The 27,386-nt window shown below is 36.9% G+C and overlaps 1 protein-coding gene and 3 non-coding genes across 4 annotated transcripts; 1 reads left to right on the top strand and 3 right to left on the bottom strand.

Moving 5' to 3' along the window:
- Positions 1 to 2,941: 2,941 nt before the first annotated feature.
- On the bottom strand, positions 2,942 to 3,013 carry Trnap-agg (transfer RNA proline (anticodon AGG)). The gene has a single exon. It is a non-coding gene; the product is annotated as a tRNA-Pro (tRNA).
- A 475-nt stretch (positions 3,014 to 3,488) lies between these two features.
- Positions 3,489 to 3,560, bottom strand: Trnap-ugg (transfer RNA proline (anticodon UGG)). Its single transcript has one exon. It is a non-coding gene; the product is annotated as a tRNA-Pro (tRNA).
- Positions 3,561 to 4,193: 633 nt separating this feature from the next.
- On the bottom strand, positions 4,194 to 4,265 carry Trnap-ugg (transfer RNA proline (anticodon UGG)). Its single transcript has one exon. It is a non-coding gene; the product is annotated as a tRNA-Pro (tRNA).
- A 955-nt stretch (positions 4,266 to 5,220) lies between these two features.
- On the top strand, positions 5,221 to 27,386 carry LOC137405222 (uncharacterized). The gene is made up of 10 exons (XM_068091451.1): positions 5,221 to 5,256; positions 5,934 to 6,128; positions 13,678 to 13,854; positions 13,957 to 16,227; positions 16,452 to 16,595; positions 18,889 to 19,047; positions 23,477 to 23,540; positions 24,117 to 24,233; positions 24,482 to 24,532; positions 26,895 to 27,386. Exons 2-10 carry the CDS (start codon positions 5,934 to 5,936, stop codon positions 26,897 to 26,899), a joined length of 3,183 nt encoding a protein of 1,060 aa, XP_067947552.1. The 5' UTR covers positions 5,221 to 5,256; the 3' UTR covers positions 26,900 to 27,386.

Below are 27,386 nucleotides of genomic sequence, written 5' to 3'. Positions count from 1 at the left end.
CAGACATATCAAATGTTCTCTTTCTTATCACGGTTCTGAAATATTTCATAGAGTATTCCGTAACACAGCTTAGTACCCGTACATCTCACAAGCCGTAGCATTTGGCGTGCAATGTCACACAAAAAACAATATATTTATATAAAAATGAATGCTGATCACTATAAGGAAATGCTGACTAGCAGATCCCTGGTTACACAATCGAATACGAGCTTAAAAGATGCAAGCCTGTAATAAATTTCAGGCAAGATGTCTGAATGGCACAGAGACATAATGTACCTGTGCATAATGTACAATATGTAAATAAGTACATATTGTACATTGTTGTATATTGTGCAGATGACGGTTGAAATGCCTTAGCTTGTTTTCTGTTTCCTGCTTCCTTAGCTTGTTTGCTGCTGTAATAACCTAGTGCCATTATGTCTTTTATTCTTCTTTGATTACTCAAATTTCTGTTTTTAATCACGATTCTTTAAGAAATTGGAACACGGGGCGTCTGCAAAGCCCCCCTATAAACTGAAGAGCAGTAATGCACAACACTTTTCTTCCCTGTTCTCGCAGTTTGGCCTGCCAGTGGTTCACTTTTTTAATGCAATCCATTCTCTCTAGAACTGCTTAAAAACTTATCTCCTTGCATGGTTCGGTGGCTCAAATCAACCTGACCCAAGGCCATGTAACAGCTGTGCTAGTAGCCTAAGTTCCCTCAATCTATCTTTTCATGATGGGCACAAATGCCACACCCATGTGGCTGTTAAAACTGATGAGACTGAACACTCATGCTAATGAGCACTTTCGTCCTTCCAACCCAAGGTTATACACCTAAATCAGAAATTTTTTAGCATTGCCATTAATAATAATTATTTTCGCAGCATTCTGTAATCTTTGAAACTATGGAAATGGGTAAAACTGTTAAATTTGTTACCTTCACAGAGAAACAGTTGATATATCTACATGTACATGTATGTTCAATTAGAAACAGTTGATATATCTACATGTACATGTATAAGGATAACTATGATCTTAATTTAATATCGTCATGACGCAGGTGCGGACCACTCAGTGGATTATTAAATAAGCTTTTAAGAACAGCTATGCAAGGATGTGAGTTCCTAACAAGCCTTTCCAGCTTAAAGAGATTTATCATGAGACGAGTCAAACAATAAAACACATCACATAAAACCGCTGACTCTATCCTTGGGTGGTGTCAGCAGCCTCTATCTCCTAATCCTTGGGTGGTCCGCAGAATATTCACAAGAACTCGCTACACTGTTGTGTATTATTAGAAAGTTACGGTCTTGTGGAAGCTATGTGATATTTTCCCTAAGTGATTGGGACATGGGACTGTCACAGCCTTTTTTTAATTACAGTTATTCACCTGCGTATAAACACAACCCATCTTACATGTATGTCATTTGTTTACATCCAACTCCCGGGTCAGTACATTTCTTATCAAATAGACAAAGGTAATAAAATAGTAATGCTTGACATATCTATTCATTTTAAAAATTACTTGTTAGCAGTTCAAATACACTGAACAATGATAAAGGAAAGGGAATGTGTAACTGCTGAGAAACGAATGTATGCATGCGTGTGGTGTGTGGTGTGTGGCGTGTGGCGTGTGGCGTGTGGCATGTGGCGTGTGGCGTGTGGTATGGTGGCGTGTGGCGTGTGGCGTGTGGCGTGTGGCGTGTGGGCGTGTGGCGTGTGGTATGGTGGTGGTGGTAGTGGTGTGCGTGCATGCGTGCGTGCGTGTGTGTGTGATGTTTTATCGCATGTAATTTATGGGTAAATAATAGAAAATAAAAGAAATACAAACATAAAGCAAAAGGGACTGTCCAATAGTTTGAGAACAGCGACAAATGTGACTGCTTATTGGTAAATTGGATGCCACAAATTGTGTCAATTGAATACATACATGTATAATATGTTGAGTATAACATATCTATATGTATTTACTAATGGTTTACTAGTTTGATGTTATAGAAAGATTTTATAGAATTCCAAAACTTTCATTTATAAAGACTTCTTTGGAAACCTCCGAGAGGCCTTAGATACCGTATTAGCCTTAGATACCGTACGGATTAGCCTTAGATGCCGTACGGATTAGCCTTAGATACCGTATTAGCCTTAGATACCGTATTAGCCCTGGACGCGCTTCTTATTAAAAGCGAAAGAAGTTGAAGAAGAGTTTTTATGAGTTATATAAAGAACTTTACACATTTGAGCAGTATTTGCTTACAGTAACAATAAAACCAGATAACTCTTTGAAGTTTACGCAGGCATCTCAAACCCATGAAACTGACACTTGAAGCTGTAGACTAACAATTATAAATATATGTTACTGCTGTCGAATTTTCAAGGATACAAATAAAAAATATCTGATAAGAACAGCAAGTGGATATCAATAGACAATAGAATATAATGTGCAAAACTGAGGTAAAAAAGTATATGTACACATACTGGGTATATTGGCACTATATATGTATATATATTAATGAATATATTTATAAATATATATAAATAATTAAATATATATATATTTTTTTTATTTATATATATACATATTATACATATATATAGGGCCAGTATACAGCCCACTAAATAGCTCTATCTAATATTCTATTCCATGATCTAACACCACCCAGTATGCCCAAAGTTGAGAAAACAGAGGCCATATGCATGTCTTATGTCACAAGCAGTACTACTGTGAAAAATTCTTGAGCAGATTTGAATAAAAACTAACACATAAAACTGTGAAAAAATTATTGGCGTTTGCTGACAAACCTTTTAGCAAGTATCTTTCAATTCCCATTGTGCTAAAAAATTATGCAGCTTCACCTATAAACGGTAAGTTTTAAAATTCTGTAAGAAACAAGATCGATTTGTAATAAATAATCTCTTTGTTGTTGAACAGAAATTGTTTTGCAAAATAGCAAAATTAACTGGGCTTGTCCGGGATTTGAACCCGGGACCTCTCGCACCCTAAGCGAGAATCAATCCCCTAGACCAACAAGCCAACCCATGTGTCATAGTGGCAGGTATTAAACTGTACAAAATTAATCTGGCCTCCTTAATTACTATCACCTGCTCTTGTCAATCATGAACTTGCAGTAGTAATTCACAGCCCACTAAATACATGTAGCTCTATACAGTATTCTACCCCATGATCCAACACTACCCAGTATACCCAAAGTTAAAAAAACAGAGACCATATGCAGGTCTTATATCACCAGCAGCTCCACCGTGAAAATTCCTGAGCAGATTTGGATAAAACTAACACATAAAACTGAAAAAAAATTATTGGCTTTTGCTTACAAACTTTGTATCAAAAAGTTGGTTTCAAATCACATAGCATCAACAAAATTATGCAGCTTTACCTATTGCTCACCTATAAACAGTGAGCTTTTAAATCTGCAAGCAGCCTGATTGATTTATAACAACCTCTTTGTTGCTGAGCAGCCACCGTTTTTGCAAACAGAGCAAAATTAATTGGGCTTGTCCGGGATTTGAACCCAGGACCTCTCGCACCCAAAGCGAGAATCATACCCCTAGACCAACAAGCCACACCTGTACAATAAATGTAATGATTAGAAGAAAAATAGTTTTAAACATTCTGAAAGCTTTGCTGCTATGACAACGTAGAAAAGATAATCTGGTCTTACGATAATTCCTTTCAACAAGAATATAGAATTGCAGTAAAATTCACCCAACCAGAATCAGATTATATTATATTATTATATATATAATATATATATAATTGTCAGCCATATTTGCTGCTTTATAATATTATGACTATTTTTAGGCCCAAGGTTAATCTTTTAAGGTTGACTCTTCTTCAAAAGCTAAATTTTTGTAGCAAAATAGACCATTCAAACTGCATTGCAACAAATGTATGGATCCAATATCTGTTGATCTTTGCCATCCATAACTATCGTTCTATCGGCCTTTTCATATTTCGATCTTTTGCAGTCTTTTGCTCATCGTTCAGACTGTGCAATGACTATAACGCGCTGAAAATGAAATCTCATACGACTGGAAGATAATTTTGTAATTACCTAATTTCAATCTTGCAAGAAGCAAGATTGCTATAAATCAATCTTGCAGGAAGCAAGACTGATTTATAGCAATCTCTAGCAATCTCTTGCTATAAATCATTGCTAAACAGACATCCTTTTGCAATGAGAGCAAAAGTAACTGGGCTTGTCCGGGATTTGAACCCGGGACCTCTCACACCCAAAGCGAGAATCATACCCCTAGACCAACAAGCCGCACCTGTTAAATAAATGTAATGATTAGAAGGAAAATAGTTTGAACATTCTGAAAGCTTTGCTGCTATGACAACGTAGAAAAGATAATCTGGTCTTACGATAATTCTTTTCAACAAGGATATAGTTGCAGTAAAATTCACTCAACCAGAATCAAATTATATTATTACATGTATATATATAATATATACTTTATAATTTTCAGCCATATTTGCTGCTTTATAATATTATGACTATTTTTAGGCCCAAGGTTAATCTTTTAAGGTTGACTCTTTTTCAAAAGCTAAATTTTGTAGTAGAATAGACCCTTCAAACTGCATTGCAACAAATGTATGGATCCAATATCTGTTGATCTTTGCCATCCATAACTATATTTTTATCGGCCTTTTCGTATATCGATCTTTTGCAGTCTTTTGCTCATCGTTCAGACTGTGCAATGACTATAACACGCTGAAAATGAAATATGAAATCTTATACGACTAGAAGCTAATTTTGGACGATTGTACACACGCAAGCACCCACACGCGCATACACACGCACTGTCAAAGTGGGTTTTATTAATACAAATAATCAATTCATTAAACAAAAACAAATTATATGTTTTATCAATGTTAACTGTAACGAGATTTTAAACATAACAACCCTTTGAAAACGTACAGCCAAAAAGTTGTAACGTAATTCCGTTAGGCTGTCATACAATATTGTTATTCGAACGCAAATATTTTGCTGCTATCAAAAATAGCAAATGTTTTACGTTCTGTTTTGATTGACAGCAGATGTTTACAGCGCTCCGCTCGTAGTTGACACAGTCTGTCACTGGCTGCTGACGTATTGAAACTTTGACCTTTGCGCAGTTTGCATAAACAATGCAGAACAAAAAGGCTAAATGAGAGGATGGTCAGCCAGTTTGGACTGACTAGATCATTACCTGTGGGCGCAGCTGTACCTCCCATACCTCCCGTACCTACCGTACCTACCGTACCTACCGCAAAGGGTAAGTTATGGTGCATATACTCACATTTTATATATAATATTAACAATAATCTAAAACCTGAAACAAAGCATATGCACACTATAACACAGTTGCAGTGCTTTGCCTGTATGTAACAAGTACAGCTAAATATTTTGCTCATAAGAGATATGATAACATGGTTACTAGTACATATTAGCGGTAACCGAGACTTGCCACCGAAGATCAAGTCGGTTAAACTTTGATTAAGTAAGTTACTTCATAGCTTAACAGTTTAACTCTATGAGTAAGTAAAGCGATGCAGTGAATACACATCATAACTCTATGAATAAGAACTGCTACACTATGAATAATTTATACATAAATTGTGTGACTCTATGATTATGATAATTCTATGGTTAAGTAGTTTAACTCTATGGATGAGTGTAGTAATTATATATTGTGCAAGGTAAGTTATAACAGCGCTACTTCAAGATTAAACAAAGTAAAATAAGTTGGCGCAACTCTATGGATGGCTGTTGCAGCTCCATGGCAAAAGTCGACAAGTTGACAACACTGAATTCTCATTGCTGCCAGCCCTCTAGTTCTTGCCAGCCAAATGCTTGTTCAACTGATTCCAGAAAATCTCTCTTGTTTGTTTTGGTATGAGCGGCTAACATCACAAGCTCTGCAGATTGTTAACAACCTGCTTCCTGTTGCAGATGGACTTCTGGAACTTGTTGATTGCGCTGCTTGTTGTGCAGACAGCTTCAGCAACAACTTACGATTACTGGAACCCATTTTTACGAAAGCTTAGACCCGCATTTCCAAAATCCAAAGAAAACAGAAACCAGAAAGAAATGGCTAGAAATGGAGAAATACCAAAGATTTTTGAAAGTTTGAGACGAAATCTAGAGGTAATTTTACAAGATTTTTGACTTTAAACTTTATTTCAGCAATCAATGTGTGTCGCTCATATTTGTTTCTAAAACGGGATGTTTACAGTGAACTTTACCTGCTAGTCATAGCAGAGCTTAACCGAGAGAGTACAGTAGATGCTCCTACAACGTACATAGTGTGTTACAAGAAGATTTACCTGATAGGATTTTACATTTTACGAGCAGTAAAATACATGTAAACTGCCTAATCCTTCTCAAGACCGCCCTAAACTCACCCCGTTGGTCATTCAAAAAGGAAAAGCTAAACTTAACTTTTAAATTTAAGGACGATACATCAACTGTAATATTACTGGTTTGTATCAGGAACTTTTCTCTTTTTCTGATCACTTTTACTTGGTTCACAGTTCATGATTACGGTTATTATACGTTGAATTAAAAGGAGCGCTCACTTTCACTGTTAATTTACACCAATTTTTTCACTTTTTTTAGCCAGCAGGGTCAAGGTCAATGCTGCAAAGATAGAAAATGAAAAATACTGTATTCGTCTCAAAAAAAGTAAAGTAAAAATATATATTTACTTTTGTTAGAGCGGTTCCTGTTTGTCCCTTTGTTTTTCCAAAGCCAGGATTGAAAGTTAGGATAAAAAATTGCTTTCAATGAGACTCTAATTCATGACATTCAGAAAGGTAGACTGGCTCTTTAACACCTGCACCAATCATAAGCGTTTTTGAATAGTTGTGCACCTACTTATTCTCTTTGCTTTATACATCTGACGATCTCTCACTGCACACTAGACTACGAGAGTACTAGTATAATATATAACAGAGATACCTTTATACGTCGTTTTCTCTTCCAGGTGCAGCGAGAGAAAACGATATTTTAAAGGCTGACTATGGGAATCTCATTGTTCAAATCGAATTTGAGAACTTCTACTGATATGACGCTTGATATGATATAGAATTTTTTATTTAATACGATACAAAAACTTGAGAAATTTTTTTTACATAAGTGGAATTTACGTCATAGTGAGTTTACGTTATAGGAGCGTCTATTGTACTAAAATTAGCACTGATTATAATGTAGTTTGAACGCAATGCCTACATGAAATTAATTCTAAGGAATGCAAGTAATCGAGAGAATGCTTCTTAAGTCTTTATACTAAAGATCAATCCAAGGTCAGTGAGGTTACAAGGTCAAGCTCTAGCTTTAGTGACAATATGTCATGAAGAACATCATTCATTATCATAAATAACATAAAAGGCATTCAAAGCTGCACAAACTCTTGTGATCATCTACAGACACGAAAGTGATGCTAAAGCCTGGTTCTCATATCAATTGCGAGACTCTGGCGGTAACTTGTGCAGCAAAACGTTTGCGACGTTAGGCTCGGCAGCATATGTTCACATATAAGCTGCATCGCTATACATAATCGCGTAATCAAATAAAATGTTCGCTCGCCGTGCCGTTTCTATAATGGTGACCTTCACCTGTACAGGGCATTTTGGTAAGGGTTTGCCTGCGGCCTTTTGCAAAATTTGAACAGCGCTAAACTATTGCGTTGCCGCCGGCAACTACCGGCGGTCCTCGGCGGTACCCGGCGCGCAGGTTCCCATTTCACCACTAATAGCCTGCGGTGCTGTCGCCGGTGCTTTGCGACGTATATGGGAACCAGCCTTAACTTTTATATAGCAGCTGTGTTAGATCTGATTGCATCAGGGAACAGAAAACTAGGAATGAGATTTAATTCATGGGTGATACCTGACCATCCACAGCTAATGTTTGTAGTGTTTACTAACACATAAGATTGACAGATAAGACAGACGAGTCATAGCAAGTAGATACATGTAGCTACTGTGTACTGCTGACAACTTGATGCAGGTGGTCATGGCTGCGCTTAAAAAGGGGTGCTGAATAGTCAGCCCAAATCTTACAGGTAATGAAGCAAGAATGCCTAATCATTCGGACTCAAATCACATGTGTTGATATCTCACATTGTCTCGTTACATTTCAATTGTATTTTATCATCAATTTTTACAGCATTGTCAAAATAGTCATGCTCTTTACAAGCATCATTTCTGTTGTTGCTTAACCATAAAATTTAACAGCCTTCTTTGTATATACTTTGTAAACAAGGGCAATGTTATTTCCGCACTTTACGCTAAAATCCACCCAGCTTTTAGCGTTTGATTTTGAAGGATGAGTTAGAAACGGTGGCTATATACACTAAAACAGTTTCTGTTTAGAATTTTTTATTGCTAAAGGCTGGTTTACTCTATGTCTCCATATGTCAGCATTGTCCTCTCAGCGATTATTTGTCGATTATGTGTACAGTTAACCAAAGGCATCGTCGAGGCAACACGGATACTTTGGAAATAACTGCAGCTGTCAAACTTCCCCTGTCAAACTGTACCACTTCCGCAATGGTAATCGGTCGTCATGGATTGCTCGATCTATACTTCCGATCATGATAGTTACTGCGGGACTAGCATTTCATTGTTTTCATGAGCGCACTGCATAATGAGAATGCTACACTGCAGATTATTCGCTGATATTATATGGGTTTGTGATAGTGGGAATAATGTTATCACAGATGATCACTAAAGTATTGTGTGATTAGCTCCGATGTACGGCGGTATAGTGCGAACCAGCCTGTAGCGTTTTTACACCTTTAGACGTTTGTATGTGGGGGTTGACTTATAAAATGTTTTGAAATGGTTTTGACTATGTTCTGGCTCATCTTCATTTGAATATGTATTTAGCAGTAGAATATAGTAGTGGAACACGGTGAAACCTGTAGTACAAACAGCTATCAGATAAAATATAAGTGATAATAAATCGGTATGCAAGATAAATTTTGCATACTCAGTTAGGAATGAATTATGAGAAGCCATTTAAAATGCGAACAATAGCACAACGATACATATGCATATAATAAAAATTGAATAATGAAAAAGTAAAATTATCTTTTCCCTTCTCAGACAACCACTGGCTGATAAAGTTTACTGATTACTAGTTTACAACTTGTGCTGAGTTTTGAGTGTCTCAAATGAGACAGTATAATGCATATTTGGTCACATGACCGCCAAAAATGGGTATTAAAATGAGGGTTTAAGGACAGATTACATACCGCCTTTGTTACCTACATTGCAAGAGTGAGAATTGAGTGACAAAGCAGACTCAGCAATACTACACAGCCTTTAAGGTATAACGATACATATGAATATAATAAAAGTTGAATAATGAAAAAGTAAAACTGAACAATCTAGAACAATATCTTTTCATTTATAGCATACTCCAGTTTATCTTACTCAATAATAGCACTTTCTCCTTACGTAGCTTAAAGTGTTAATAAATGCTATAATGATTTTACCAACTAAGTAGTTGCCAAGAATGGACTGACATTAGAAATACTGAACATGAAGGAATGCTTTCGACACGTCTTTCATAAAATACTCTGTTTAAAAACGTGGTGTTAACAGAATGTTAACAGGTGTTAACAGAATGTTAACAGGCATTAACAGTATGTTAACAGTGTTAACAGAATGTTCAAAGGTGTTAACAGAATTTTTCAGCTGAAGTTGGTCTTACAAAATCTTTAAGTCTCGTGTTTTAGAACTAATGTCATCTGTTTTTAAGACATTTTTCTCAAAGCACTATTTTTAAAAAAGCTGAATTTATGCACCTAAAATGCTTAACATGTCATGCAATCAGTTATGCATAAAACGTGACAAAATCAAAACCAGTAGCACAACCGAGTCTGATATCAATTATTTTATTTCTTGTGAAATGGTAAAAAATTCTTGTGTGGCGATGGCTCTATTTGACATTCATACACATTTTTATTATTTTCTCATAAATATGGTAACTATTTATTTATCTAACTATTTATCAGTTTCATTTTATAAAAATTCAATGAACGATATATAAAACTACATAAGGTGAAGGACACATCCACCCATCTTTTAAGATTTTATTGGAAACTTTTATGATTACTCTGTATCATTCCCTTAGAATGACCTTGTTAGCACAAGTCTGCTACACCTAAATATAGTTGGACAGCCTATTTCTTATGGCTTTATTGTTCTTAATTATTATTTTATAACATGATCAGGTTAGTTGGTAATTATGAACATGTCGTAAAATTATTACTTAAAAAACCCCTAAAAGTCAGTGTGACAATCTTTACTATAATAAGAGTCATGTCTGTTTGTCTGAACGAAGGCTCACTCAGAGGTTAGGAAAAATATTTTTTTTGATAAGATTTGAACTCACAACTTTTACCTCCACAGATCAACACTGTACCACCTGAACCCATTGACCAACTTGCTGTATTTTAGAATATTGGAGCATACTATTAGTTAATACACTTGCCGATTGCCAATGCGTCTGACTAGACTGCCAGCTATTAGATTATATCTATAAATATCCATGTCTGTCTGTCGTTTGTCGGTCGTTTGTCTGTCGTTTGTCTGTCGTTTGTCTGTCGTTTGTCTGTCGTTTGTCTGTCGTTTGTCTTTCGTTTGTCTTTCGTTTGTCTGTCGTTTGTCTTTCGTTTGTCTTTCGTTTGTCAGTCGTTTGTCTTTCGTTTGTCAGTCGTTTGTCAGTCGTTTGTCAGTCGTTTGTCAGTCGTTTGTCAGTCGTTTGTCAGTCGTTTGTCAGTCGTTTGTCAGTCGTTTGTCAGTCGTTTGTCAGTCGTTTGTCTGTCGTTTGTCTGTCGTTTGTCTGTCGTTTGTCTTTCGTTTGTCTTTCGTTTGTCTTTCGTTTGTCTTTCGTTTGTCTTTCGTTTGTCAGTCGTTTGTCTGTCGTTTGTCTGTCGTTTGTCTGTCGTTTGTCTTTCGTTTGTCTGTCGTTTGTCTGTCGTTTGTCTTTCGTTTGTCTTTCGTTTGTCAGTCGTTTGTCTGTCGTTTGTCTGTCGTTTGTCTGTCGTTTGTCTTTCGTTTGTCTGTCGTTTGTCTGTCGTTTGTCTGTCGCTCATCTGTCTGGTTATAGTGATAAAGTTTTAGCAACAAAAAACCACCTTCATACTGGATTTGAACTAGCGACATTCAACCATGACTTCACTATCTAGCACACGTAACCACAAGGCTAAGCCGTTCTTATCATACCCTTGGCTCTTACCAGATACCGTATATCCTTTTCGTGATTGCACACACTAAATGTGCACTTTTTATTATTAATTAATACAGTGCACCTTTGGTTTACGATGCCCCTGTTATACGATTTTTCTGGCACACCATATGGAACATGATGTTTTTTCATCCTTGGCTTTGAGGCAAGGCTATACTAGTACCATACCTCAAAGACTGTGGTAATTATAGTTAGGTACTAAAGTTAACATATTGTTTTGTTACAAATTTTTAATATGTACAGTACACATATGAAATTTAGATGATTTTACCAGGGGGTGTTTGTATTAGATATTTACTATGAGTTTTTTGCCACTCAATACGACATTTTCACCTTACGATGCCAACACTAAAACGAACTAAAAGCATATAATTGTATACCAAATGATTTTTCATTTTAATCGTAGCGAAACAGATTTTATTTAGTCATTACTTGCTGATGGTTTCACATTCACATTTAAACACCTTTACAGTCGTTTTACTTTTTCTCTTAATTTATTTGAGCTGCACAAAACACTTCTCTCATGATATGAATTTTGAAAGTTAGAATGGTAACTGTTGTTAACAGTGCAGAAACTTTTTTATGTACCGGGCAACGCCGACCCATTCAGTTGTATATAAATCTCGGCATTTTTCCCTCGTCTGTCCAGTTAAAGCGATGAAGTTTCAGGAATGAAATATCCGCTTCGCACTGGATTTGAACTTGGTGCCTCTAGGTCTGCAGACCGATGAGCTAATGCAATATACTACCCCGCCTTCGCCATACTATGACATAATAGGGCACATATTTATGCAGCTCTTGCAAAATTACTATTGGCCAGCTTGACATTAAGCATAATGTCAAGCTGACTTCACAGCTATTATTATAGTAAAGACTTTTACTAGCTTAAGTTACTAGCTTACCAGCTAAGTTACTCAAATTCATTGGGTAGTTATTTTATTATCTGTGCAAAGCCGGGCATTCATCTAGTCTTTACTATAATAAGAGTTGTGTCCAATCGAGTGTCTCAAGCCATGTTTACAGTGTTAGGCAAATAATGCTTTGCATAGGAATTCAACTCATATACCTGGCATCAGTGGCTTGGTGCATCAAGGCATTAACCACTGCACCACTCAGCCACCTTCCCATATGTTGGATTAATTATGCACATAGTTATTACACCTGATGATCTCCCATGGTGCTCCGGACTGCTTGGGTACTAGTACAGTTGTCGCTCTTATAATGTATACCTCCTAAAACGTAAATTTCAGATAACGTAAAGAATTATTTTAAGGAAAGTTTTTGCTTCGCACTACATAAAAAATTCCTTTTAATGTAAAGTGTCAAATCGGGCAAGTTCATTAATTTGGTTTTAATGTTACTTTCTTTCGCTGCACTTGCGAAAGAAAAAACTGATGTTTTTTCTTTTGCAAGTGTTTGTTCGCAAGTGCGGCGAAAGAAAAAACTGATGTGTGTATAGCGTTATATCTACTATATATATTATACAACTTCCATTGGATTCTAGTTCAACGTGATGAATGTGTCGACAAAACAGAGAATAGGTAGCTGCGCAATTGTTCATATATACTTGAAGGCAACCGATTGGTGCAGGTGTTACAGCGCCGGTCCACCAATCTGAATGTCACAAGTTGTAGCATCATCAAAAGTTATTTTTATTCTAACCTTGACTCTTGGGTACAGATGTATGACGAACAGGTAGTACCATTTTTTATAGTAGAAGGATCTTGTTGTCTTGCTGTATTCTAGGCGAATAAATATTTGTTATTAGTTTTACTTTGCAGAATAGATTTTGCCGTTTAGAAAAAATAAGCAAATATTTGTAAAGGAACGTCGAAGATGTGTGCTCTCCATCAATTTATTGTAGAATTATCGCAATCATAGTCTATAAAACCAGTGAAATTGGTCAACAAAAAAGAAAAGAGTTGTCATTTAAACCAATAATACTGCATTTACAGTACAGCCTACGAGTTAAAAAAATAGGTGAGTTTGGAAAGATCTTGGAGCGGATTAAGTAATTTACATGTTCTTTACTGTTCTTATTAAATCTTCCTGGAATGTATTATTTACATTGTAGGAGCGCCCATTGTATACATAAGAGTTCACTTGTGTGGTGCGATGTGTGATGACACTTACCTTAGCCCAAAGGCTAAAGTCTTTGTTTGGGTGGATGTAATAGTAGAATCGCAATATGGCCACACAACACTAATGTTAAGCGGATGGTTTTATTTGTGCTATAAGTGAAACAGCGTGTATATGTGACCTTGAACACAAGTCAGCCTATCAGGTTAGAGAGGTTAAGCTTGCTAATGATTCATCTGCCAAGAATAATGAAGCAAGGATTCAAAACGTTGACATGTAGTGTGATGAAGACAAGCTGTCTATATGGTTAGACTGTGATAGGGCATATCCTTGCAAACTGTTGACAAGTTTATGTTTTCAGGAGGTCTCGTTAGGATCTGGACTAGATGAAGATGGGTCAGGATCTGGACTAGACGAAGAAGGGTCAGGGCTTACTGAAACTGCAATGCCCGAACCAGGTTCTTTTTCTTTCGAAGTCTTTAATCAAATGATAGAGCTTCAACTATCCCAGTCGACTTCTGCTGCTACAAGATCTACAGTAAGTAATATTATAAACGTATATATGTGCATGAATTAATAATATCACTTCTAAAATATGAGTGGACAAAAATATTCAATTAGTTATGAATTTTGCTTGTAGTTGGATTATCTCATGGAAGGTGATTATGATGGATCTGGTGTAGGCTCAGGGTCAGAAGAAGGCTCGGGCAGTGATGATGAAATAGAAACCACAGAAGACTCTCAGACTGATGGCAAATCTGGCACTGCTAGTGAGGTGATCAACAGAGAAGGTTTGGGTATCGAATATACACCTGGTGCTGATGATGAGGCGGAAACCAAGGAAGGTTCAGGTATCGAAGATACGCCTGGTACTGACGATGAGGCTGTAATCAAGGAAGGCTCAGGTGTTGAATATACACCTAGTAATTATGATGAGGCGGTAATCAAGGAAGGCTCAGGCATCGAATATACACCTGATACTGACGATGAGGCGGTAATCAAGGAAGGCTCAGGTATCGAATATTCACCTAGTAATGATGATGAGGCAGTAATCAAGGAAGGTTCAGGTACCGATCATACACCTGGTACCGGCAATGAGGGGGTGACCAAGGAAGGTTCTGGTATTGAGTATACACCTGGTACTGATGATGAGGGGGTAACCAAGGAAGGTTCTGGTATTGAATATACACCTACTACTGATGATGAGGGGGTAACCAAGGAAGGTTCTGGTATTGAATATACACCTGGTAATGACGATGAGGGGGTAATCAAGGAAGGTTCAGGTACCGAATATACACCTGGTAATGACGATGAGGGGGTAACTAAGGAAGGCTCTGGTATTGATTATACACCTGGTATTGACGATGAGGAGGTAACCAAGGAAGGTTCAGGTACCGAATATACACCTGGTAATGACGATGAGGAAGTAACCAAGGGAGGTTCAGGTACCGAATATACACCTGGTACTGACGGTGAGGGGGTAATCAAGGAAGGTTCAGGTACCGAATATACACCTGGTAATGACGATGAGGAGGTAACCAAGGAAGGTTCAGGTACCGAATATACACCTGGTACTGACGGTGAGGGGGTAACCAAGGAAGGCTCTGGTATTGAGTATACACCTGGTAATGACGATGAGGTAGTAATCAAGGAAGGTTCAGGTCGCGAATACACACCTGGTAATGACGATGAGGGGGTAACCAAGGAAGGCTCTGGTATTGAATATGCACCTAGTAATGACGATGAGGTGGTAACCAAGGAAGGTTCAGGTACCGATCATACACCTGGTACCGGCAATGAGGGGGTGACCAAGGAAGGTTCTGGTATTGAGTATACACCTGGTACTGATGATGAGGGGGTAACCAAGGAAGGTTCTGGTATTGAATATACACCTACTACTGATGATGAGGGGGTAACCAAGGAAGGTTCTGGTATTGAATATACACCTGGTAATGACGATGAGGGGGTAATCAAGGAAGGTTCAGGTACCGAATATACACCTGGTAATGACGATGAGGGGGTAACTAAGGAAGGCTCTGGTATTGATTATACACCTGGTATTGACGATGAGGAGGTAACCAAGGAAGGTTCAGGTACCGAATATACACCTGGTAATGACGATGAGGAAGTAACCAAGGGAGGTTCAGGTACCGAATATACACCTGGTACTGACGGTGAGGGGGTAATCAAGGAAGGTTCAGGTACCGAATATACACCTGGTAATGACGATGAGGAGGTAACCAAGGAAGGTTCAGGTACCGAATATACACCTGGTACTGACGGTGAGGGGGTAACCAAGGAAGGCTCTGGTATTGAGTATACACCTGGTAATGACGATGAGGTAGTAATCAAGGAAGGTTCAGGTAGCGAATACACACCTGGTAATGACGATGAGGGGGTAACCAAGGAAGGCTCTGGTATTGAATATGCACCTAGTAATGACGATGAGGTGGTAACCAAGGAAGGTTCTGGTATTGAACATACACTTGGTGATGACGATGAGGAGGTAACCAAGGAAGGTTCAGGTACCGAATATACACCTGGTATTGACGATGAGGGGGTAACCAAGGAAGGTTCTGGTATTGAATATACACCTGGTAATGACGATGAGGGGGTAATCAAGGAAGGTTCAGGTACCGAATATACACCTGGTATTGACGATGAGGGGGTAACTAAGGAAGGCTCTGGTATTGAATATACACCTGGTATTGGCGATGAGGGGGTAACTAAGGAAGGCTCTGGTATTGAATATACAGTTGGTAATGACGATGAGGAGGTAACCAAGGAAGGTTCAGGTAGCGAATATACACCTGGTACCGGTGAAGGCGTTGTCACTATTGAGAATATTGGACTTGATTATGATTACTTCACTGATATTGTGAGCTGCTTCTTTTTTCCTTCAATTAAAAAGGTAACTGTATCATACTATATGTCTATAAAATAATATAGATTTTAGCGAGTCAAATTCTTACTGCCTTCAAAGTATAGGAATCAAAAACACCATGTGCTTTGTCTAATAATGCAACTAAGTAAGCTTTAATTAAATATTTTTGTTACTTTTGGTGTTTGAATTGCTACTCTGTTTTATTGTATTTCTAAACTATGGAAAATTAGTTATGACCTTCCTGTTAATAGGATGACAAGAATTGGGATTACTATGAAGACAGTTTCGAATTGTTTAAAACACCTGATTTTACACTCGACTCTTCATCAAGCTATGAACAGACTTCAAGTTCGATGCCAGCTAAGACAACCCCTAATTCCAAAACAACATCTAAGGTAAGTTATGAGAGATGAAGCCAAAAATTGCTACTAAAATACAAGTTTACAAAATAAGCTTTTTGTTTACTTCTCTCTTATCTCAATATACAAACTTAAAACACATTGTGGTCTGAGAAACTTCTAAATCTCCTAGCAAATTAAACTCGAGTGGCAGTTGAAATTAGCTAATCTAATTCTCATAATTTTTGGATCTGGTTTTCTAACTTCTTCCACAGCCTTCGTTAATCAATTTCATGTACTTTACAAACGATAAGTTTGAATAAGTTCATATGTGCAGCTGTTTCTGTCAAAATATCTCTTCTGTAAGTTTTGATCTTTTGTTTTTCTTTTAAAGGAAGCGTGACATAAAGTTTCATGAACTTTAAAATTTAATCAAATTCTTATATTTGAAGTCGTTAAAAGTAATTTTATATTTGCTTCTTCCAGTTTGCTCTTTACACAATAGTACATTCTAATTTTGCAAACTACACAGTTTTACCTGTGTTCATGCCTATTGTGTCTATGCCTACCACGTCTATGCCTACGTGTCTATGCCTACCGTGTCTATGCCTACCGTGCCTACATCATGCTAGCATACATGAAAAAAAATTAAACATACTGGGCTATTGCCATGTTTTAACGCAAATAAAACAGAAGATTGGCAGGTGCTGTTTTTGTAGTATATAAGTAGTTTTAATGAACAAACAACAAAAATTATCAAACTAATACAACATAATGATCACTTACTAACCTTTGAACTATTACAATAACCTTTGAACTATTACAATAACCATGTAATTTTCCTCGCATTTGTAGACAATGCCTTGAAATTAAACTTAATTTCTCAGCATTACCATTTCCTAAAAAGTCAGGTGTGATAACAATACAACCTTTACAGTTATGATAGTAGAACTTGTTTTGGTGAGAAATATTGGGCTATCTTAAATAAAGGTTTACAAAATATGCAAACAAAATGAAATAATACAAAAATACTATGTTCTTTATAGATTTGTGTTCCTTCACCTAAATGATCAGTTGCTATAGAACTATAATGACAACAATTAATGTTTGAGATGACCAGGCGTGGCAAGTGGATATAAATTGTTCTAGGATGACATTCCGTTTAAAATGAAGCTGTTGGTCTGGTAATAAATTTGGTTGATGCAGAAAGTTTTTCACAGCTCACTAGTAGCACACAGCTCACAAGTAGCAAGCGCGCAACAAGCGCGCAGCCAGCGCGCAGCAAGCGCGATGCAAGCATGCAGCAAGCACACTCTGCGCACCAATTCAATGAATATCACAAGTAGTAAGCTTTTTCAGTAGGATATTTTTCCAGATTCATAAGAATTTTACTGCATTCATATAACGATTCATATATATATAATTTTTATAAACGGTGTCAGGGTGGCCTAATGAGTAGTGTCTTTGATTGTTAACCATGGGGTTGGTGGTTCGAGCCCTGCTTAATGCCGATCTGACAAAAAGCTCTCAGCAAGCTTTCAACCCTAAATTGCTGGGTCTTTCGGATCTGGACCATAGTTTGGAGGCCCGTGTACCATACTGACAACATGGGCATGGTAAAGATCCACTTCTTTCCTTCGCGCATTGAGCCAATGAAATGGCTACCTGGCTCTATCAGACTTGACGTGTTGCGAAATGCATCCCTTCGGGTTAATCTGACAGTTCCAGAAGAAGCTCTTGATAAGTGTTAGGACCACCCAAGGTATCATATAAGGATCTAGTCCTGTCTATCTAGTCTAGAGAACATGAGAACACTACCAAGCGCCCATCATTACATGAGGAAAGCATACCATTACCCTTCGTTTTTTCGTGACGTCATTCTATCGTCGTCTGCCATCTTTATGAACAACTTTCTTTGTTAAAAACATGAAGCTTCTGCAATTAATTATTGCAAACAATGCTTTTGTTTGCAAATTTGTTATTTTAGTATCAAAACAACACCGAAAAATACTATTAATCACAAGAATGACGATCGTTTTCTACAGAGATGGTGACTTTTTCGTGGACGAGCGCATGTGCAAACAGGGTCATGACGTCATAAAAACGATGGATTATACTTTTGCTTCATACAACGAGCTGAATAAACAGCTCTGATGAAGACGAATTCAGTAACGATGCAAAATAGTGTTTGCTGCTACATTTTTGGAATGCAATCCATTAAAATAGCCGATATAAATTTTTAATTTATTTAAGAGCATTGAAATTAGTTTTAGTATTTCAAGCAAGTAATATAATTCAGTTTTTTTAGTAACAAATTGCATTATTATTTGTTCAAACTTCTACTCGACAGAATCATGCCATTGGTTCTCATCTACCAGGACTATCAGAGAGTTCAGAAAGTACTGTGAGCCATGAGACTGTCAAAGTTCATTTAGGGGCATCTACTAAAAAAGCCTTGCCAACTTCAGAGAAAACTCGTGCGGGAGAAAGGACACCAAGTGTCACTCGGGTGAGTAATAAAACACAGAAACGGTTTATGTATCTGACTCTCTCAAAGTCAGCAAGCTTATACATGTATTGCCCTGCACAAGGGTCGCACACAGCTTTTTGACTGATGGGTTTATACCTTTACAGCTGAATACCTTGTAGACCAAAGTTTGGTTATTTTGTAGCCTCAGTACTTGAGCCTATGTAATACTTCACCTGTCACATAGTGCATTTCTATATAGAATCAGTGGCGCTAACTCTCAGTTGAAATATACAATTATCTTGTGTGCATGACTGTATAATAATAATAGTAATAACAATTATAGTAATAATAATAACAATAATAATAATAATAGTGATTAATGCTTGATCCTGGGCAGCAATGATCAGCCTTTCAGTCTCTGTCTCAAACGAGAGACTGAAAGCCTGATCATTGCTGCCCAGGATCAAGCATTAAGAACCAACTATAGGAAGGCCAAGATAGAAAAGTCAACAAACGATCCGTAATGCAGATTGTGTAAACAGAAAGATGAAACAGTGTCCCACATAGTCAGCGAATGCAGTAAGATTGCACAGACAGAATATAAAAGGCGGCATGACAAAGTGGCAAGTGCAGTGCACTGGAGCATATGCAAGAAACATGAGTTGCCCCACACAGAAAAATGGTACGACCACCGTGCAGAAGCTGTATTGGAGAACGAGAAAGTGAAGCTGCTATGGGACTTCAATGTGCAGACAGACAAGGTTATTGAAGCTAGAAGACCAGACCTGATAGTAATAAATAAAGAAACCAAACAGTGTCAGGTCATAGACATAGCAATACCTGGAGACACAGGGTAGTACAGAAGGAAGATGAGAAGATTGGTACATTCAAAGAGCTTGGGTTCGAGATAAACAGACTGTGGAAGGTGAAGACCGGCGTGATACCAATAGTAATTGGTGCACTCGGAACAATATCAATGAGGCATATAGCATACTTGGCGGAGGTGGGAGTGAATATGTCTTAAGATGTCTTAATATGTCTATAAGACGGCCATCTTAGGAACAGCTCACATTTTGAGGAAGGTCCTCTCTTAGTGGAGTTGAGGAAGATGTTGGATCCTTTGGCCTTTTGTTAAGACCCGGACTCAACATGGACAACAACCAGTCACCTACCACCACACGACTGTGAAGAAAAACTTTTACAACCATAATAATAGTGATAATAATAATGTATAATAATTCTTAAGTTTGCATAAGGTAATGCCAGATCATGGATTCGGTTTGTCAACATTAAATAATGATACGTCAGCTAAGGTGTCAACAACCTGGTTTACCAAAGGCTGCCACCGAAGTCTTTGCTTAATACCACAGCGCAATAACACTTTGCGATGTAGTACTAAGCAGAGTACTATTGCAGAGTACTACATACATGTATAATACTATAGCAAAGTTTCAAAAATTCGAGTTAATGAATTGAAGCAAATCGAATCACTTCAATTCACTATCTCGACTCCTCCGCAGTACTAGTAAATTACCAACTTTTAAAACACATTTGTTCAACTCAATTAACATTTCATGATTTTTGACTGTTCATTTGTTTTTGTTTTTGGCATCTAACAACAACACCATTTTGTTGATGATTCCAATGCTAGTAAAAAGTTATGCATACATAGAAAGATAGATATAAAAACAGTTGACGTCATCAAAGCCAGGTTTTTTCTGCAGAGCAGACGGACACATGCTTGACGCTCAGATGTCATTAAAATAATAATCTTTGGGTGTATAATGAGTAGCATTTGAGCATAGAGGGTCACTCAGTAGAGACGCTCAATCCGATCTGCATCTACTTTGTCAACATAAAATTCCTACAAAGAAACATGATGGCTAGTGAAGTGAGAACAGTCATAAAGAAGCTACTGAGAGTCTGAATCTAGACACTTGAACAGGAGCTGCTAATGGTTGCTACTCTATTAAACACTAGATATTGATTTATCAATAATCAATAATATTGATTTATCAATAATCAATAATATTGACTTATCAATAATCAATAACATTGATTTATCAATAATCAATAACATTCCTTATAGACTCTGGAAAGTAATCGTCTACCTTCTTTATGTTTCTTCATCTCAACTGCCGTGTTTAAGAGAGTTTAATAAAGTTTTCATTCATACATTCAGCTGAATTTACAGAAGATTTGTTTTAAAGATTATCTTGATTTTTAATCAAATTATATGCATCTTCTTTAAGATACCACTAACAGCCATCATTGTTTCACTTATAAGAAAAAATATCTCAAAAAAATGAAAAATATTCCTAACACTGTAATGCACTTAGATTTCCAGAAGTAATAAAACACAGCATTTGTAAAAAGAAAAATAACTGTACATGTGATCATGCAGTGAAGAAATATTTCTGAGTTTGTCTATTGGCCCACTTGTCTATAGATATTACCAACTTTGTTGACATCAAGTAAACAGAAACTGAGGCCGCGAAAGTTTTGAATCAGAGAGAAGCTTGATAATAATTTATGAGCTTTTCCTAGATCTCTCAATATGAGTGGGCTTTATATATTCACTAAATACTGGCATGGTTACGCATGAATTGACTGGTGTTAGAAACTCTTATTCATAGATCATGTGTAATATTTTGGTTTTTTTCAACAGTTTTTGCAACAGTCATAAATAATTATGTAATTATTGTTAACATGAAAGTAAAAACCTGTTTAAAGATTGTTTTAAAATGACAAGATCTGGACTCTCAAATGGCTTTTTTGTGAGTTTTATGGCCTTTGAATTAGGATTAGTAATTATGTCAAATAACTATGTGTAATGCTGATTGAATAAGCTTGTTTCTTACTGTACTCACTTGAATACAACACTTTTTAGGACGTTTTTTTTAATTATTCAACTCAACAATCAACTTGGTATAAAGACAAGTAGAGCGTCCAAATATTTATAGTTTTTTATTGTATGCATGTATAACTTTTTATTGACATTCGTAATCATAAAAAATGATATTTATCATTACATTCCAAAGAAAGAAAAAAAATGAAATGACAGAAATCAGGAAATATTGAGTGGGTTGAACATAAGTGTTTTAAAAAATGATAATCTAATAGCATTGCAAGAGAGTCAGGATAGTGACTTGAAGGTTGTAGTAACAGAAAGTTTATAAACTGAAACATACAGTTTTTATTCACCTCTTCCATTACCATTATGTATTCAGTGATCACTGTTTGGTGCTATTGAACTTATTGAACTACATATACAACTAATAGTAAAAATATTACTGCAGATGCCGTGTGTTCAATTGTTCTCTTGACAAATGAATAAGACTATAGCAGGTTTATAAACTCAAGTGAGATCCTTAGGATGACTGAAGGCGTATGCCGTCAAACCTCTAATTGAATGCCACTTCTAGTTGAACACCACCTCTAATAAAACGTCACCATAGAAGAAGGGTTGAAAAATACAACCCCACTGCTTAATTAAGTGCTACCTTTTCTTGCCCATAACTTTGACATTTTCTTATTTTTACGAATCCAAAACAGAAAGTGGTCAGTAGAAAAGTGTCCACAAAATAGTTCTAATGATGACTCGGATACATCAATGACAATTGATTTTTTGCTGTTGTTGTAGTGGTTGCCATGATTTTAGTGACGGTGTACCTGAAAAGATCGGTCGTTGCAATCATCAGAACTACTCTACATTCAAAATCACTAAGGACTAAATCGTATGCATTGTTTTCAGATTTGTCCATAATGTGGTTTACAATCTTACCTGAAAACTTCAAAGCGTTTTGATGAACAATGAGAAGACTTTTTAGGAACACCAGATGGAGTAATAGCAGCCATTAGTATGGCGTATTCCAACTTTAAAAAATTAAAAACGTTATATGTTCGTTTTCTAACTCCAAAGCTTTACATTTTTGTCTTCAAAGATTTGAAAGCGGGACTATCGAAATGCGTAATAACAGTACCAAGCTAATATTTTTTAACCAAAGCAGTTGGTTGTTTAAAATGTCTGATACTTCGACGTATATGAAAAACGTTTTAGAAAAGATGCTGAAGCCAACGGCATTAATGCCAATTTGCCCGAAGGAGAGTGTAAACTATAGGCTTTGATTTGAAGCCTATAGTTTACACTCTCCTGATTTTATCGTTCAAAAATCAAAACTAAGGCTTGGGTTTGATTTTTGAACAATAAATTTATAATTCAAAAGTTATACCGAGCTAGTCGAAAAATACAGCACTACCCTTTATTTAAACCCCACCTTTAATTACATGCCACTATAGTGGATGGGCTGAAAAATAGAGCGCCATGGCGTTTAAATATATAAAATATGGTTTTACAGTATATAAAAAGTAATTAAAATAAATATGAGTAGTTTTATTTTCAGCCCAATAAAACAAGTTATAAATATTGATGATTTTTGAATTATTTATGCTTTGCAATGTTTTTTAGAAATACGGATCAGCTACGGAGTTTGTAAGGAAGTACTCACACAGTTCCAGCTCAAAGTCATCTAGTAAGTTCGTCGGTTGGTAATGGAGCATGCTGACTATCATGTAATGGCTATTTGCCGTAGCACTAGAAGTACCAAGCTTCTAATGATCACCACACTTGCAACTAGTTAGCTTGAGCTCTTAAAACTTCCGCTAACAGCCGCTATAGCTATGGGAGTCAGCTAATCCATTTTTAAGCCATTATTATTGTAGACTGTTTAAAGTGAAACCTTGTTTACTCAATCAGAAATGATGAGTATTGGTGTCAATACGGTAGCTTCTGCTTTAACATAAATAATGTTATGCAGCAGAGAAATCAGCAGAGAAATAAGCTGATATGCAAATACAACCACACTGTAAAACAATAAAATTTGGCATATCAGCTGACATAAAAACAAGCGTGATGAATCATCAAGTGTCACTGATCTCAACTAAACTGGAATATATTTGTGAGGTTGAATTGTTGGTGGAAGAAATTTCTAGCACCTGTTTATACACGACAACACCTTTAGTTTCCATTCTATTTTCAGATGTTATCTGAAATAAATTAGAAAATGTGTCAACAATTCTTTTAGATCAATTTAAAATGTTTTTTGCAGTTTCACTGGCTCTAGCTGTCGGAGGACCTGTCACTGGTTTATTTATCATCTTGCTGGTCGTGTTTACTGTCTGCGTTTGCAAACAAAAGAGACGGAGTTATTTTGGCCAATATAGGCGTGAGTATGATTTGAATGACTCGGAGTCAGAAAGTCTATGTTCAAATGACACTTCTAACGATTGTTTGCCTTGACAGTTATTTGTCAACTTGTTAGGGTCTATTTCTGGGAGGTTCTGCACTGGAATTGAGATCAATCATGCATTGTCCTAAAGCTTGTTTGCGTGTGTTTTGCAACACGTTCTGCTGAACCTGGTCCAAGGTCACTATTTGACAAACCATGGTGGCCTATTATTTTCTCTTTTGTAGACTTTGAGGATACAAATCAGCTATTCGACAAGAAGAATAAGGAGCTAATTGGTAAGCTCAATTTTACTTCCTGAGACTTTGTGTTTTCACTGCAGCGATAAGCTACGTTGAACTACAGCCCAGCTTACCATTGAACAGAAGAATACATTTGAATTGTCATCCCTGGGAGGGACACAGGTGACGTGTCCCTCCCAGGGACGTGTCGTACGTGACTGGGGCACAACATGTCAGGAATTCAAAGATTTTTTAACATTTTGTCACATTTATTTTTTCAAAACACTTAACATCTTATAACTCAATAGAAAAATTATAGCAAACTGGATTATGTAGGCAGTTATAGAGTCATGTACACCAAAGGGAATGAGACCGGCTCCTACGTCAACAAGCACAACCATAGACAGTCTTTTCACCTAGCCTGTCTGCAAGACAGAAAATACAATCATGAGCAGTGTAGCCCGTTTTAAAAGCGTGTGACCGCATCCGCCAAGGAGCATGCTACGTAAACTTTGTGAGATACCAAGTTGTCCTTACAAAAGCTCTCAAGTTAACCTTTCCTTTCAAAATCTTTTTAAAAAGATAAGTTCATTTTCTTTAATCTATGCAATCGCTCATCGACAAGTTCAAGCAATACAAGTCCAAATATTTTTAAATGGCAGCAAGTGCTAAAAAATTTTTGAATTCCAAAATTTTGATAAAAAGAAATAATCAAATAAATAGCAAGCTGAAATGCTGCCATCAACTTATTACTAACTTTTCACATGATGGAGTCATCTCAGAAGATCAATCCACATTTCATAACTATTCCATTAAGCATGGTTCACACTATATCGCCGTAGGTCCGCGTTTTCCTTTCGGCGTTCATCAACAATTATATGAACCCTAAACCAATGGCATCAACGAAGCAACGTGGACAGGTCGGAAAAGTTTGCTGCTGTCAAACTTTCCCGAATTCACGGTTGCCGTTAGCGTGATTTATTTATTCCCATTTATAATCATTGTTGCGAGACTAGTATTTGATTTCAGTCATGCAAAAACAAAGAAGTTTCTTCGCGAAAATTTAAAAAGAGAAATGGAAGCACCAAGTCACGCAGTATTTGCTGATGCAAAGTCGGATGGTTTTGTGATAGTGTGAACATCATTATCATCGGCAATCACCGAAGTATTGTGGCATCAACTCCGAGATACAGCGATATAGCGGGAACCAGCCTTTAACAGATGTTCTACTCATATTAATCTCATCAATACAAGTGCTGTTGTCATATGGCCTGAAACAGTATAGAAAGATCGACTGCTACCTAAAACAAATTAGTCTAAAACACACCTGGAGTGACCCAGCCATAATGGCTTGTACCACTAATCCATGCTAAAGGATCCAATCGTTACTTTCTTAATCTTTAGTTTTTAAAGCAGCTATTTGACAACAGTATGCTATTTTGATTTGTAATCATAATTCAAAGATTAAATTTTCGTTAACTGAAAAAAATAAAATAGATGACAATGTTATTTTATTGCGAACAAAAGTAAGCGAAGGCATATTTGCCCACAACCCTAACGACTACATATTGTAGCTCTGTGTCAGTCTTGCTGCCAATAATTGTCAGTAACTGTGGGATGATCCTAGTTAGTGGTACAGCCAGAGATCTGCTATTGCTGCAGTTCTGAGCAAGAATGGGTACACACTACAATGTAAATGTCCCCTACACAATTCTAACCGCCGTAGCAGCTTACTGTAATTAGACCAAATCATTTCCGATAAAAGCCTCACTAAGGCTGTCATGCATTTGTGTGTCACGTGAGTATTTACATATATACCAGCTTTATAGCACCTGGTGGCAATAATATGGGTAATCTTAGAGCCTGGTTTCCATATGACAGAGTAATGATCGTGCAGGGCGCAGTGATCGTGCGCAATGCATTGCTTGGGCTGCGATGCAGTGTTTCCATAGCATGCGTAGGCGCAATTCTTGCATCGAACAGGGTGGGTAATTTCCGCTTACTCTTTTGTACGGGAGACCGATTTCTTCGCGATATTAACTAAAACAGCCATTGTGGAATAGGTTGAAAAGGTCGAGCGGTGTGTTGTGAGATACATCATCACACGCACCCGTCGTAAGAATTCATTCGGTTGGATCCTAGTGATCATCGCACGCTCGACGTGTGTTCGTCGTGCGATGAGGTTTCCACATCACTGCCGGCCTACGTACGACGTTGTGCGTCTTGTTGCGCACCTTGCGCTATCATATGGAAACCAGGCTTAAGAGTGTGAATAGTTAAAATTTTAAGGTCTACAAGAAAATGAGAGAGAAGTCAGGTTTATTGATATGATTTTACTGTATGAAACTTTCCCGTACGGACTACGCAATCATATTTTATACTTCCATATTATATTTTCATATTTCCTTTTATCTTTTAGTGTGATTGAGCAGGACTAGGAAAAGAGGGAGTTTAGGTGATCTCTGTGCACTCGCTGACCCTGATGGCCTCCACTGTACTCTCAATCTTATTTATAGCTACTGTTCAAACATGTAGATCATTGTGATCAACTTTAAACACTGTATGCATTCCGCAGCTTCAGCACAAGATGTGTCCTTAAATATATATATATATATTTTATGTTGTGAGCGATGACATCAATTTATTGATGCCAGAGCACCTAGAGTTCAATGACTTACTCTGTGCAAGAAACATATTTCTAACATTTGTGAGATGTCAGGGCCAAATACATACAGATTATAGCATGTGATCTGTAGATAAACTCTTATCTCATAAATACAGAGCTTATGCATTAAATTGTTTTTGAATTTTCGCTTCAACGATTAGTCTAATAGTTTTACCAAAGCTGACTTGTATGCAATTGACAGCATGTTAATTCATTATTTTTATAATAATACATATTGTTGATAGA

Source organism: Watersipora subatra, chromosome 9 (genome assembly GCF_963576615.1).
Source record: "Watersipora subatra chromosome 9, tzWatSuba1.1, whole genome shotgun sequence".
Classification (NCBI taxonomy): domain Eukaryota; kingdom Metazoa; phylum Bryozoa; class Gymnolaemata; order Cheilostomatida; family Watersiporidae; genus Watersipora; species Watersipora subatra.
This window is presented reverse-complemented; position numbering and strand designations above follow the sequence as displayed.